The 14338-nt window shown below is 34.1% G+C and overlaps 1 protein-coding gene across 1 annotated transcript in view; it reads right to left on the reverse strand.

The window, feature by feature from the left end:
* Positions 1-1135: 1135 nt before the first annotated feature.
* Tsf2 (transferrin 2) overlaps positions 1136-14338 on the reverse strand; it is a 39066-nt gene continuing 25863 nt past the window's right edge. The window contains exons 10-15 of the mRNA XM_069816309.1: positions 12601-12689; positions 10193-10359; positions 8615-8881; positions 6833-6976; positions 6348-6519; positions 1136-1504 (exon numbers count right to left, since the gene is read on the reverse strand). Of these exons, the coding sequence (XP_069672410.1) occupies positions 1279-1504; positions 6348-6519; positions 6833-6976; positions 8615-8881; positions 10193-10359; positions 12601-12689 (1065 nt within the window). The 3' untranslated portion in view covers positions 1136-1278. The remainder of the gene's footprint in view (positions 1505-6347; positions 6520-6832; positions 6977-8614; positions 8882-10192; positions 10360-12600; positions 12690-14338) is intronic.

Here is a 14338-nt window from a genome sequence, read left to right on the forward strand (position 1 = left end):
TAGCTTCACATTCGTGGAATGTTGTTAAAAATACTTAAGTGATTCTTACTTCATGAACATGAATAGCAAGAATTATACAGAAATGCTTCAAGTGAAATTCCCTACCTGTATATTTTTGGTATGTAATTAGTAAAAAAAAAATATTTAAGAAGCAGATCTTAATTATTACGAACATACTGTATATCACATATACTGGTTGGTAAAAAGTACGAGTATAAAAGTTTATCATAGTATAAAATGGACGGCATAATATTATAAAAATACAACAGTTTTTAATACTATGTCTCTGACCACAAGAAGAACAGTGAATATAGCAATTAGTGCACATAATATATTCGAGCCTGAGGTTTTTATCATTTAATACAGTATTTTCTTCTATCAAAGTGACTTTTGCAATATAGGCCATTTTCCATTTGATAAAGACAGTCAACATATCTGGGACTGTTGCATCGCTAGATGATTTTCAGATATATAGTAGCCAACTGGCGCCAGCATTTTTGGCGTATGTCCTAGATATATAGTGCCCAGTTTGTGAGCTTGTTGCTAGTGCAGCTGAGAATAGTACCACTTCCTATACACGTCACATCAGCCATTTGCCAAACACAGATGTCAGACTCACTGCGGCAAATGTAAAACACTCGCACTTAACGTTCCCATTACTTATTTCACACGCCAAAAACAGTGACGCGGACTATAGATGATCACAGACTCCCAACTATATATTTGCCATATTCCATATGTAACAGTTGGGAAGAGTGTTTTTAATTGGGGAGTGGAGGGGATTGGATTCAGAAAGAGTGGGAATACTTGTTTTTCTGAACAAAAACCGTTAGTTAATGTTCTTAAATATTGGACTGGCATTATTGAACTACCTTTTACCCCGTTTCAGTGGTATCCATATTATTAATAAAATAAATTCCAATGCTTTTTGACGCATTCAAATTTTTGTTGTGTTATGTTTTCATTTCCAAAGTTGTAGTATCGAGTACGGAAGCTCTAAAACAGCTATCAGTATTGAATAATTGTGATATCAACCCATATGTAGCTACATGCAAATTATCTGTGAAATATTACTCCATACTTCTGTGGAATAGGTCCCAGTTGTTATATTTCATTTGTTCTTCTTGTAGAATTATATCAAAATACATTTCTGATATAATTTATAGTAATACAATATGTCAGAGATGACTGTATCTACATCATCAAAATAAACATATTACAACTTCTATTTACATATCCATTTGCTAGCCTCACGAGGCAAGATGCTCAGAGACACTTTCATCCCAACACACTGGAAATGACTAAAGTAGTAACAATCCATACAACGGGAGCTTTAACGAGACTTGCACCTGCATGACAATCCACTACTCTACGAGCTCGCAGGAAGTCCTTCCCCAAATAAGCTCCATAGTTGCGTTGGTATGGCTCTATCACTTGCAATTGCTGCGCTGCATCTTGAAATATAAGATCACTGTGTGGAGGTGGAGAGTAGAACATTCCAAAACTGAAGGAAAAACAAAATTATTTCATTATATTTTTCAATGCTGCATTTAAATTCAGGAACAATCTCTCATTAGTGTTTAAAACATGAAAGAATTTGTTTCGATGTTACCCAGTCCCTTCAAGATTTATGTGTAATCTGTTTTAAGACTTTGGAAAAGACAGTGTAGAGGTACGGATGTTCCTATTAAAGAGTATGTAATTCATTAATTTGTTTTTGTGGATGATCAGGATATTCTATGGCGAAGAATCATAGTAATATGATAAAGCGTAAGTAATCACTTTGTCATTCAAGACGATGCCATGTTCCGTCGGACCCCGGCCACTTAGTCACTCGTAATGAGTGCACCTCTGTACTTGTGGGTGGACATTGTGTTTCAGTGGCGGCTCCTGCATATTTCTTAGGAGGAGGAAAGAAGTTAACAGAATAAAATAACACTTTGAATGAAACATGCTACAAATTGGCCTACATGCATGTATGTAAGACCAGGTAGTGTTGGGGTTGGCCTTCCCTTTTGTATAGCAATAATCTGTTCTTGTAAACTGAATTTCCTAAATTGTCCAAAATATAATTATGTTTTCACTCATATTCATTGTTGAATATTTGCACAAATTAACAACTACAAGGAAATTCACAACCTCGCAGCATTTTTCGCGCACAATACAACATCACATGTGTTGGAAGAGACTAGGTACTAACATGTAACCGGAATCGTTTTACGGAAATAATGTAGCTTGAAGTACTTTCAATTTCAAATATATTTGTACAAAACTGACAACTTGGCTGTTGCCCTGACTAGTAGACAATGAATGGAAGTGAATTTCAGGGGCCAAAATATGCGATACTAATGTAGAACTACTTTCTCTTTGTTTTATATAAACCCAACTTCAACGTTCAGATATCCTCGAAAGTTTCAAACCATGAATAGTAGCCTATACAAAGTGCAATGAATAATATATTTCGATTTATAACTTTAAAAAAGTTTACATGGTGTCTTTCATAGCTTTGCGTTAAAACTGTTTCTATTGTGTCTCCTTCTAGATGTGTTCTAGTCTGGTTGAATGCAACATCGTTAGATGGCAGCGGTAGCAAGCTTGCTGCACGACCAGTCTGTCTGCTACACTATTTCCCGCCCATGCGCTGATTCAGAGGAGGATCTCCTCCCTTTCCATTCATTTACTTGGTTTAAAACTCTGCTTCTTCCTCTCACCACTAGCGTGCTGTTGTCTATGTGTGTTAACTGCAGTAAAGGAGGAAAGGATTGACTTTCCTCCACACAAACAATCTCGCATCTTTCTCACAGTTTTCTAGCAGCACATGAGCGCGCGTTGTTTAAAACTCGATCAACTGAAGTTTTCTTATAGCTGTGAACTTAAAAATTATCGAATCTTCCTCGAATTTCCTCCCTTCCCTCCCCCAAGGAACCGCCACTGTTGTGTTTACTGTCACACATATTGTGACATGGTACACAAGGGTAGGCCAACAATGGGGAAACGCAGTAGGTAGGACTTAAAATGAGAGGGATTCAATCAGGCATTGGAACTTGAATCCAGTGTGGCTTAGTGGATAAAGTGCCAGGACATAAAGCTGGAAACTCGGGTTCGAATCCCAGTGCTGGAGAGAATTTTTCTCCATTCTACTGATTCTTCACTATAAGGAAATGCAGAATTACTGTACTAAAACTCCATATGTACTTCGGTGCATCATAGTAATAGGTTATTCTATATATTAAGATAGAGAGGTTTCAGACAACCAAATGAGAAAATTTGTAAAGATATTGCCCAGATTTCAGAATATTGTCTAACAAAACCTTCTCAGCAATGTAATTTCATTCAATGTTTTGACATAACGTCACAACATTACACAGATGATGCAATGTCCAGTGGCAGCTCAACTCCCACAATTTATGCATTAATTTGTATAAAATCGCAAATATCAACAACATTATATGATAACATAGCAATGTACACAATCCATAGTAACATACAAAGTCCTCGTAAAACATCCATAACAGATCTTTTGTTTCAGTGTTCGATTTGTACCTTCCCTAAAGAAGTCTAACTTTAAAAAATGAAGAGTACAGGGGAAAAACCAGATAAGTCACGTTTTACTGTTTTTACAGGAGAGCAAGTTAAAAGTTTCAAGATCTATTACATTCTTTGTGTTATCATTCTTCAAATTTCTTTGTAATGATGAAGTTGTTATTCTGTACAGTTAAACTACACAAATCTACACTACCTGAGCTATTACATGACACCTAAAACAGAAAATTGATCATTTTGTCCACACCTGTGGAGTAACGGTCAGTGCGTCTGGCCGCGAAATCAGGTGGCCCGGGTTCGATTCCCGGTCGGGGCAAGTTACCTGGTTGAGGTTTTTTCCGGGGTTTTTCCTCAACCCAATATGAGCAAATCTGGGTAACTTTCGGTGCTGGACCCCGGACCTATTTCACCTTCATCTCATTCAGACGCTAAATAATCTAAGATGTTGATAAAGCATCGTAAAATAACTTACTAAAATAAAAAAAAAGTCGATCATTTTGGACTTCTCAAGTTTTTCCCCTATGCTCTTCAAATGTCTTATATTCGAATAAGTGTGGTAATTGAATAGAAGTTTGCTGGTATTGTAAAAATTCGAAGAACTACGATGGGTGGTTTTATTAGAAAGGTGATAATACAGTACATTTGAGGGATGATGATGTTTTACAAAGTAGTTATGGCAGTCTGTGGCAACTGCCTGCCTTCTTGGTTTATATTTTTTGCTTTTATTTTTTTTTATCCACAGCACCTGTATGTTGAAACAATTTTTTTTCTTGTACTTATGGTTAGTATAATCATATTTTTATCTCATTTCCTTTCTGGTATGCGTTTAATAGCTTCTAGTGGTAGTTTACTGTCATTCTTTGAGAGTTACAATCCTTTTCATCAGAGTATGCCTTTTCGTCTTCCTGGTTACCCTCGTGTGATGATATGCATTGGAAGTGCGTGATTTTATGAATTTTTATTAAGATATTGATCATGTTTATTTCTGTGACGAGTGAACATTATTTGAGAAACGTAATTTAACCTATATGGCTGCGTGGAAATCTACATATACATAACTTAAACAACATGATCTATATAATAGTTATCACTGAATGGAATTTTAATGATATCAATTAGCAAAATTATTTTAGAGAATTTAACTAGCTCCTTGTGTTCACGATTAGAACATAAACATGGTAATTATATTATGAATTTATGAGTAACATACGGACAAGACATTCTGAGAAATAATGTTTCATTCAAGTAGAAGACACTAGCCAACATAAAAATATAGGATTGTTAGCTAACCATAAATCAAGAACTGGAACCTTCTGGTCCAGTGTATCCTCTCTCTTGTATTAGACACAATTAGACTCTCTGGGCGCATAACGGATCCAGTCTCTATTGAAAGGGATAAATGTCTACTTCTTGCTGGGACTTGATTCTAGATAATATATTTGATTTGTGACTAGAAATACTATTATATGAATCACAGAAGAGGGTAGAACATTATTACTACTAGAATAAAATTCTTTTTAATGATTGATTCTGTGTACACATTTCAAGAAAATCTTAATTTCTAACAATGTAATAAATTGGAAAAATCATATCAAAGAAATAACCCCCAAACTTAGCTCAGCATGCTTCGCAATTAGGTCGTTACAACAATTTCTAAACAGCAGTATCTTAAAGACAGTATATTTTGCCTATTTTCATTCCATTATGTCCTACAGAATAATATTTTGGGGAAATTCTGTAGATAGTAAAAATATATTCTTATTACAAAAAAGAGCCATTAGAATAATAGTTGGAGCAAAGGCTAGAGAATCATGTAGATTATTTTTAAAAAAAATTAGAGATTCTAACCTTAACAAATCAATACATATACTCTACAATAAATTTCCTCTTATGTAATAAAGAAAATTTTCCAACTAACTCAGCCATACATAGTATAAATACCCGCAGAAGGAATGATTTTCATACGCCATCATCAAATTTATCATGCTTTCAAAGGGGAGTACGTTACATGGCGATAAAATTGTTCAATAGTCTTCCTGAAGACATTAAGAATCATAGCCAAAACCCTGCATTATTTAAGACAAAACTAAAAAATTACTTAATATCTCACACTTTCTATTCTGTAGATGAATTCTTGACATTTCACAGTACTGTGTAAATATTATAATAATATTAAATGGTAAACATATTACATTGTATAAAATATTATTGTTATTAAGGTATTAATTCTGTACATATTTCATATTTGCATTTTATACGTATTGCATTTTATTGTTAAACGTAAGAATTGGACATGTTCTTTATTCTATGCTGTAAAGCAAATGTAAGAATATTATGGAACAAATAAATCTATCTATCTATCTATCTATCTAGCTAGAGATTTTGCAAGTTTGCTAAAACTGTCGCAGGAAACATGGCAGACAAAACTAATATCCTTAATTTGTGAATAACAATGTCTATAATATTATATTATAATAGCATAAAATGAGCATTATTATTTAAATTTTAACACCTAATGTATAATAAATATTAACAAAGATAACATTAAATCTGCAGTGCTTGGGAAAAGTGACATAAGTCAGTTTCCACAAACCTTTTTTGATAATTTATTGACAACTTACACTGGTTTATGTCGATTTGATTTTCTTCTGTATGAATTATTGTAATGGGAGGAATACTTATATATTTTTTTCCAAGCGAGCAGATGTTCCGTAAGTTGTCAATAAACTATCAAAAAAGGTTTGTGGAAACTGACTTGTGTCACTTTTCCCGAGCACTACAGAAATAATGGTTCGAACTTTTACCTGAAGTCATCCTGATCTTTGCGACCATAAAATTGTTGAGCATATATGAAGAGGTTTATAAATGCATTCAATTCAGTCTCATTATATCCATTACCACCACGGGCCACAATAGCATTTGCTTTAATTCTTCCCAAATTGCATCTCTCATATTCATGCATAGAAGCACGTGTCCCTGAATTAAAAAGAAACAACAATAAAATTAGTTCACACAGCTCAGATAGGAGAAAGTATCATTTAAATGTGAAAATTTCCATCATGGATGTAAAAGGGGATTACGGTCTTCACAAAGAGAGACTTTAGGAGTATATCATATCTTCAACAAGAGTACTGCTGTACATCACTAAGCAGTTAATCATAGAAATCTCTAGAGTTACACAGATAGGCTACCCAAGTATGTCATTAGTAAAACAAACAAGTATTAGTTCAGCTTTCGACCAAATTTAACTGAATTCACTCTAAGGTGTCAGGTAAAGAACAATGCATACCATCTGGACACAGGAGCTCATAATCCTTTGTGAGAGCATTACGTGCCCACCATTCTCTTCGTTTTCCATCTGTGTTCTCTGTAACAGTGGTGTGCTTCAAAAATGCAACATGTCCACCACCTTCTACCAAGCAACGGAACGCACCTAGTAAGTAAAAATAATTCTCTGTTAATGATACAAATACAAACTTAACAAAAGTAAGAGGCTGTACTTCATAGATTTAACTGCATTTAGTTCCCAAGAACATAAATTGTGACTGGAAGACATAGGAGTCAACATAACAATAATAATAATAATAATAATAATAATAATAATAATAATAATAATAATATAATGGTGATGTTAAGAAGAATGAGATTAAGAACAATTAAACAAGCGACATGTAAGTGTTAATGGGTCATTACAATGAAAAGTAGTATGTATCAGTACTGTCATCCTCTGAGGAGTTTAGGGCTGAGAGGAATGCAGTTCCGACAAGTCTAGCGCGGTACTGGAGTGGGAGGGAACAGTGACATCGCCAGTCTGGAAGGAAGTACTATCATACTGAAAACATTCGCCCAATTTACGAGAGCAGTATGCCTATTAGTTTTCTAACGTATTTTTGGCGAGATAGAGATACTACCATTTGTACTTACGTGTTCAGAGAAGGAAAGTATTGTAGAACATTTTATTTATTTATTTATTTATTTAGTCTTATTTATTTATTCTGGTGAAGTTAAGGCCATCACACCATCAGAAATACAAATACAATAAAATAAATAAACATAAAAATCATAATAAAACTACAATAATATAAATGAAAAGAAGAATGATACTATAAAATTTACTGATTAGTAGAACTGAATTAAATTTGTAAAGTAATCAATTTAAAAATAATAATAATAATAATAATAATAATATTATTAAACTGCCCCCCATTGAGGGTAGTCCTTACGGACTCAGTATATCCTCAAAAAAAATTATTATACACATTATGTTAACATAGATATTAAATTTTAAAAAAGGGCAACAAAGAAAAGGGCGTGAAAAATTATAATTGCTATTAATATGGCACCATGTGATTAATTAGGATTTTTTTAACACAATTATCACAATGTCATCCCTCAGAGATGTTGACAGAGCAAACTGCCGTCGAAATTCTTTGAAAAAAGCTGCTATAGTCTCTCGAGCACCTATGAGCAAGCCAAATACCTCAACGTGAATTAAGGCATATTTCAGCTTGAAATAGTTGACTGTAGGCTCAAAGATCGACTTCTTCTCAAGGTGGACCTTGGCTGACTGATGACATTTTACTTCAAAACATATCGTGGGGTCCACAATGATGCCCTGTTTAGTGTCAGCATTGTACGCTAAAATATCTACTCGTCTCGTTGACCCATTTTCCACAGCATGTTTCCTTAAAAATGACTTGTAATGGTGAAGTATTTAATATGAGTAATTCATATAATATTAACATAGCTAACTTCAGGGAGATGTTTGAGCAAAAATTTCAACAATATATTTAATATATTTATAACAAAATCACATAGGCCTAGGTAAACAATATGTATATGAAATATTCACACACTACTACAAACTGAAGACTGCATATTTTTGGACGATTAATACTTCCCACTCCGCTAGGCTCGGCTTAGCTGTAGCAACAAAAGAATCTACCTGCAATCCCCCCACACTGATGGCAAGAATACCTCAGGTCCCAGCGCTAAACTCGTCGGAGGAAGACAGTACTAGATCTATGCCAATTCAGATTTCAGCAAAACTGATTAGACTTTATAAACTGACCTGTATACCCAAAATAATCTTCTGAAGCATCCCTTCTACAATAGCGGTAACTTGCCCCATGACAAAGGTCGCACATGTTATCATATGGCACTCCAGTGTTATACTCTGAACTTAGAGCTCCAGGCACACATGACTTGGTGAAATATTCTGCAGCTGCACGTATGGAATTGCAGCCATAGCTTCTAATCCAACCGTTAGAAATCAGAAATGCAAGGGGAACAATCCAACCAGCACCAGTGTTAATACCAGTGTGGCATGTGTATTTACCTGTAAGGATAAAATTACACTCATTAGTTCCGAATTGGAAATTTTATTAATTTAATTATAATAAACTTAATGGTTTAAACTTTATGAGATGCTTTGATCTCCAAAAGTTTTGAAAGGATTTATTCATCATTTTCATGGGCATTGTTACATTTTCCTTCAGGTATTTAAGAAATCTAATCTTTATTAGGGGGTAAATTTGCATTACATAAACATGAATATCTACAGTCTTACTAATAAACCATGTATAGATTTTATACGAGACTTATGCAGAGTTGGGATGGAAAACATTACTAATAAACCATGCATAAGCGATGGATGTATAAACAGGCTGTAACTATACAATGGGAATTGCTTTGCAGTAGTTATATATACGAAACACCTTATTTAAGCATTGTATATAAAGAAAAAATGGCCACCCCTCTAACAGCTGTTCGTATTGATTGCCATTTTATGATGATGATTACCTTGTAACCACAGAAGAACCAAAGAGCACAGAATAATTAGAATTACATTGCTGTAGCTGTACTCTTTGACCAAAATATAGCATGGTAATCAATGAGGCCCAGTTGTACTATCGATACTTAGTGCGGCACACTAGTACGTACTTTCAGGTGCAGTAGAGAACCTCAGATATTCTATTACCTTTCGTAAAGAAGTAATGACATTGCAGGTTGGCTACATTTAAACGTGTGCGTCTTGTGATTTGCTTATGAAGACATTATTCATTTCTTAAGGCTCGATAAATACTTAATATAATCGCCCGCCATTTTGGCTCTTTCGTTGGCGTTCGCAGAAAGCACACAAAGACATTATTTGCCGCTCAATTATTTGCTGAATTACAGTGCGTTTGATTTATTATCATAGGAGCTACGACATGATAATGTTTAACAGTGTGGCAAATAGATTCCTCATATGGTAGCTCAGGAACGAAAGAACTAAAATAGCGAACGATACTACCTACCTAGACTTTATAGAGCCTTCACTTCCTAAGACGTAAGCAAAGAGGCGGAGTCACGCCGGAAATAACAGCGTCGCGACTATAGTAAGGAATTTACACACGACTTATAAACGAGCTATTCATTGTGTAAGTATAAGACAGTTAAAAGTCTATATAAGAGTTTTTATTACTAAGACCGTAGTATACATTTATTAACACTGGATTACAGAAATGTACTGAATATCTTTTTAAGTTAGATACAAATCGTCAATTTTCCACAAACAACAGTGAAATCTTACTTTTTAGATTTAATGACTTCATACATACTTTACGAAAAAGAAAGTTAAAAAGAAGACAAAATTATGAATGCATACCCTTCAGATATGTTAGCTCTGTATCTGGATCTTCTTCTTTAGCCACAGCTACTGCATAATATTCAGGTAGCCCTAGGTTATAGATTTCTGAGATGAATGGAATCAAATCATATCTCAGTCCTGCAGTATACACATCACCTGCATCAAATACTGCTACATCGGCAAGCCTGTATAAAAAATAGTATTCATTTATAAATTCAACATTATACAGTATATTAAACCAAAACGAACTATGTTGTAAAGCATTGTTTCCCAATCTGGGCTGTATAGCCTCCCTTAAGTGCGTTTTTGATTTTGGTGGCAGGGGGACAAACTGTAATGGGAAATATGGGACCTTTTAGGTTTTTATGGATATTACAAGAATATTTCTATGTTATGAATAATAATGATAAAGTATGGTCCAGTCCTAGGACAGACACATTTTAAAGCGAATTTTGTTGTAATTTGTAAACTACACGACATATTCCAATGAACGGCGATCAACAGATGAAGCATCAATGTATCCAATGTGACCTTTAGTTGAAGCAGGTGGCGTCATCTAGTGATATGCAGGAAGGGGGAATTTGCACGAATTGGCAGCCAAGGCATGTAACTTGAGAAGGTGAAGCGACAGAATTAGTGATGGACAGAATCGAATAATCTGTTCTCGAATAATATTAAGAACTGAATTATTTATTTGAATAAAAGTTCTCGAATACTTTCGTCATTTGAATAACGATTTGATTACTCACAGGGAGGTTCTCGCTTCTCAGTTCTCTTATCCAACATCCATCAAGACAGCAATAATGATAGTAGTGACAGCAGGGTATTATGCAAGCACAGGAGTTTATATTTTTTTATGCTCGACCATGCCGAAATTAGTAATTATACACCTGGTAGCAGTCCTTTAATGCATGTCATTAAAGTACACCTATTCATTAAAGTTCAGGTTTTCGATTATTCTCGGATATGCAAAAGTCACGCAGGCTGGAAATCTAATACTGTCGCAGAAGGTTATGTTTTGTTACTATAATAATTAGCGTTAATTGTAAATAATATTCAAATAAATTCAATTTGTCATCTCGTTTTTCAATGTCGAATTCAATTTCAAGGTTATATCAAGTTTAATGAGATTACATCAAGGTAGTCGACATTCGTTTCAGAGAAAAAATCAATATTTTCGCGTCTGCGCACATCTCACATTTCACGAGATTGCACAAGGTCAGTTCCCTTCCCATTCACATAAGATAACGTGAAAGTTATGAATAATTTCAAGTTAGAAATATGGTCGAGCATAAAAAGTCGTATGAAACTTGCCTATAATGGTAATTAAGACGCTCATATGAAAATTATGAAACTCGCTTGTGCTCGTTTCATAAACATCCTCGCGTCTTAATTACTATCATTATAGGCTCGTTGCATAATGTACTATTATTATTCTAATCACGTGCTCTAGCTATCTGCAACTTCCAATAAAGATGTTGTATTGCTGTGTTCCGTAATTAGACGAGAAAAAGAAAGAGAAGAGAGGTGAGACAGAGAGAAGGACGATCTGGAGCAAGTCTTTATTGCACGCAACTACGTCATGTTTGTATGTATACAATTGATGAGCAATCGGTGTTCTCTTCCTTCACTTCTCGCAGCACCTACTATCTGAGCAAATTATTCGAATAGTTGTTCACGATTCGAGATATATCTCGAGAACTTACAAGAATCGAATACAGTAATTCTTATTTTTTTTATTCGAATATTCCCATTGTTAGATAGAATGTTTGCAGTGGTGTCAAACAATTTATAATTAACTAGGCTACAATGCGAGTGAAATTGGGTGAAGAGAGAAAATTAAAAATAGTGAAGCATAAGCAGTGGAAATGGGAATGGCCATATAAGCAACGGATAGTAAACAATGGAGCACGACAGTTACTACAGCAACTGACATATTTACCCTCGGTGCAAACAGGATGCGACCTGTTGTAAATGAAATTATACTTGGCTATTAAACATGAATGCATTTCTTCATTGTTACACTTAACTTATACCTTACGCTGAACATTCCACCCCGAGAGATGTATTCACACTTAAAACTTGTGGCTGTCTCTCCAATACAACCTACCTGGTTTTTTGGTTACTGTATAATTTTAACATTCGACATTGTTAAATAAAGAAAACAGAAAATTATATCACTTCGTAGCATATGTAATAAATGATAAATGTTACTTAACAGAAACAATGATAAAGTAACAATAAATACCTTCAAACATTCAGCTTAAGTAAGTCACAACACATGTTTATAATAATCTGAACAGTGATATTATGAGTAACTAAAATGAGTAGATGCTGGCTTTACCTTTCCAACCCTAGTTACCATGCCAACTAATACAATATCTTCCTTCACACAATAAGGAGCATAATTATCTTTCTCTACTTACCCATTACTAATAGCTTGCATACAATTAATTTGACTGTGGGCTTTGTAACAGACCATTTCTGGTTTCAGTAGTTGTGCTTTCAAAGCAGTCTGAAAAACAAACATTTTAACACCATAAATTATGAATTTAGGCTATATTTATACTATTTTCTGGAAACTAAACAACACAGCATATTTTTTCCATTAATTTAAATACATATAAATTAATTAAAAGCTATCAGGAAAATAACATTCTGGTGAATTTAATCAATTTCTATCTTAGTAAGATTTAAAAAAAGGCATAAATGTAATGTACAGAAGACCCAAAAGTTACAATTAGGAGCCTTGTTTAGCTTCAAAGATTATTTTGATTTCTCATAATAAATAAATCAAGGCCATCTTTCTTAGATTATCGCTACAGATAACATGGTCTAAAATGAAGTTCATGATGATGATGATAAATATAAATATAACACTGTATGTAAAACGAAGAGTAGTTGGTAACAATGAAGTTAGCTATTGCGTGTGAGTGGTGGCAGGAACATAGCTTGTTTAGATTTCTCCCATCACAGATGCTTCACTTACAACCATCGGTGATAACTGTGCTTGAAAAACGTGGTCAGTGCACTGATAGACTAGACTGCACTAATATTGTAACTAATGTCATTTCTTGTAATCGTATTGGAGAAACAGTTTTCATTTATTTATTTTTATTTTTACTATTACGTTTTAGCTCAACATAAAGTGAAAAACACCAATATATGACCCAATCATGACTTTTAGAACATTCTGTACATACAAGTACAGTGAAAGTCCGTTACAGTGAGACCTCAAGATGTACGTCAAAGTTACCATTATAACAAAATGTCATTCTATTCAAATGTTACTTTTAACACTATCGTAATGAACCTCACATATATTAATTAATCTCTTACTTTTGGCCATATTATATTCTAGTAAAGACGTGTAGAACTCTTAAATTACTTCTGAGCACAGATTCATATGATGTGATAAAAATTCACACAATGCTATAGCTAGGCATCGCTTTATAAATGAAATTTCTTCTCTTTGCTTAAAAACGATTCAAACTATCCATCAGAGCATTTAAAATTTTCAGTTTCAAGCTAGATTCGTCTGCTTTAGCTTCAAGCTATGGGCTGCTTATTTAAATATTCAATGCCTGTTAATGACAATATCATTTGAAAAGCATTTCTTTTAAATCTACATGATATGCTTTTCTACCCCCCCCCCCCCCATCTACAAATTTATTATCCTACCTATCTTTTTTCTGTTTCATTTATTTACATTTGACACACAAGCAGTCTGAGTGTCAAATTTGTGATTTTGTTGCATTTTGTGTATGGTTTGTGTGAGTATGTTTGTTCGAGATTCCTCCTCAAAATTATTGAGAGTAGTAGAATTCCAACATAACACATTTCCCACACACAAGGACCAACTGGTGAGACTGTCAAGACAATTTTATATATGGTGCTTAAAAAAAAATACTCTTGTTACAGCACTGTGCTCAAAGTAACGAAAGTCTTGTGGTCTTGTGCCAAGAAAATGTGGCTTGCTTGAAACTGGATCTTACAAAATAACAATTTGGATATTAAAATTTTGTTCAATAACCTCATGTGATGCTGAACGATTATTTTTGACATTAAAAAATATCCATGTAGATAACAAAGTTGTTGTCTAGTGCCTTGCTTTTGGCAATGAAGCCATTAGCAGTGTAGGTAACAAAGTAAGATAACATAAAA

The sequence above is a fragment of the Periplaneta americana genome, chromosome 1 (assembly GCF_040183065.1).
Source record: "Periplaneta americana isolate PAMFEO1 chromosome 1, P.americana_PAMFEO1_priV1, whole genome shotgun sequence".
Lineage (NCBI taxonomy): Eukaryota > Metazoa > Arthropoda > Insecta > Blattodea > Blattidae > Periplaneta > Periplaneta americana.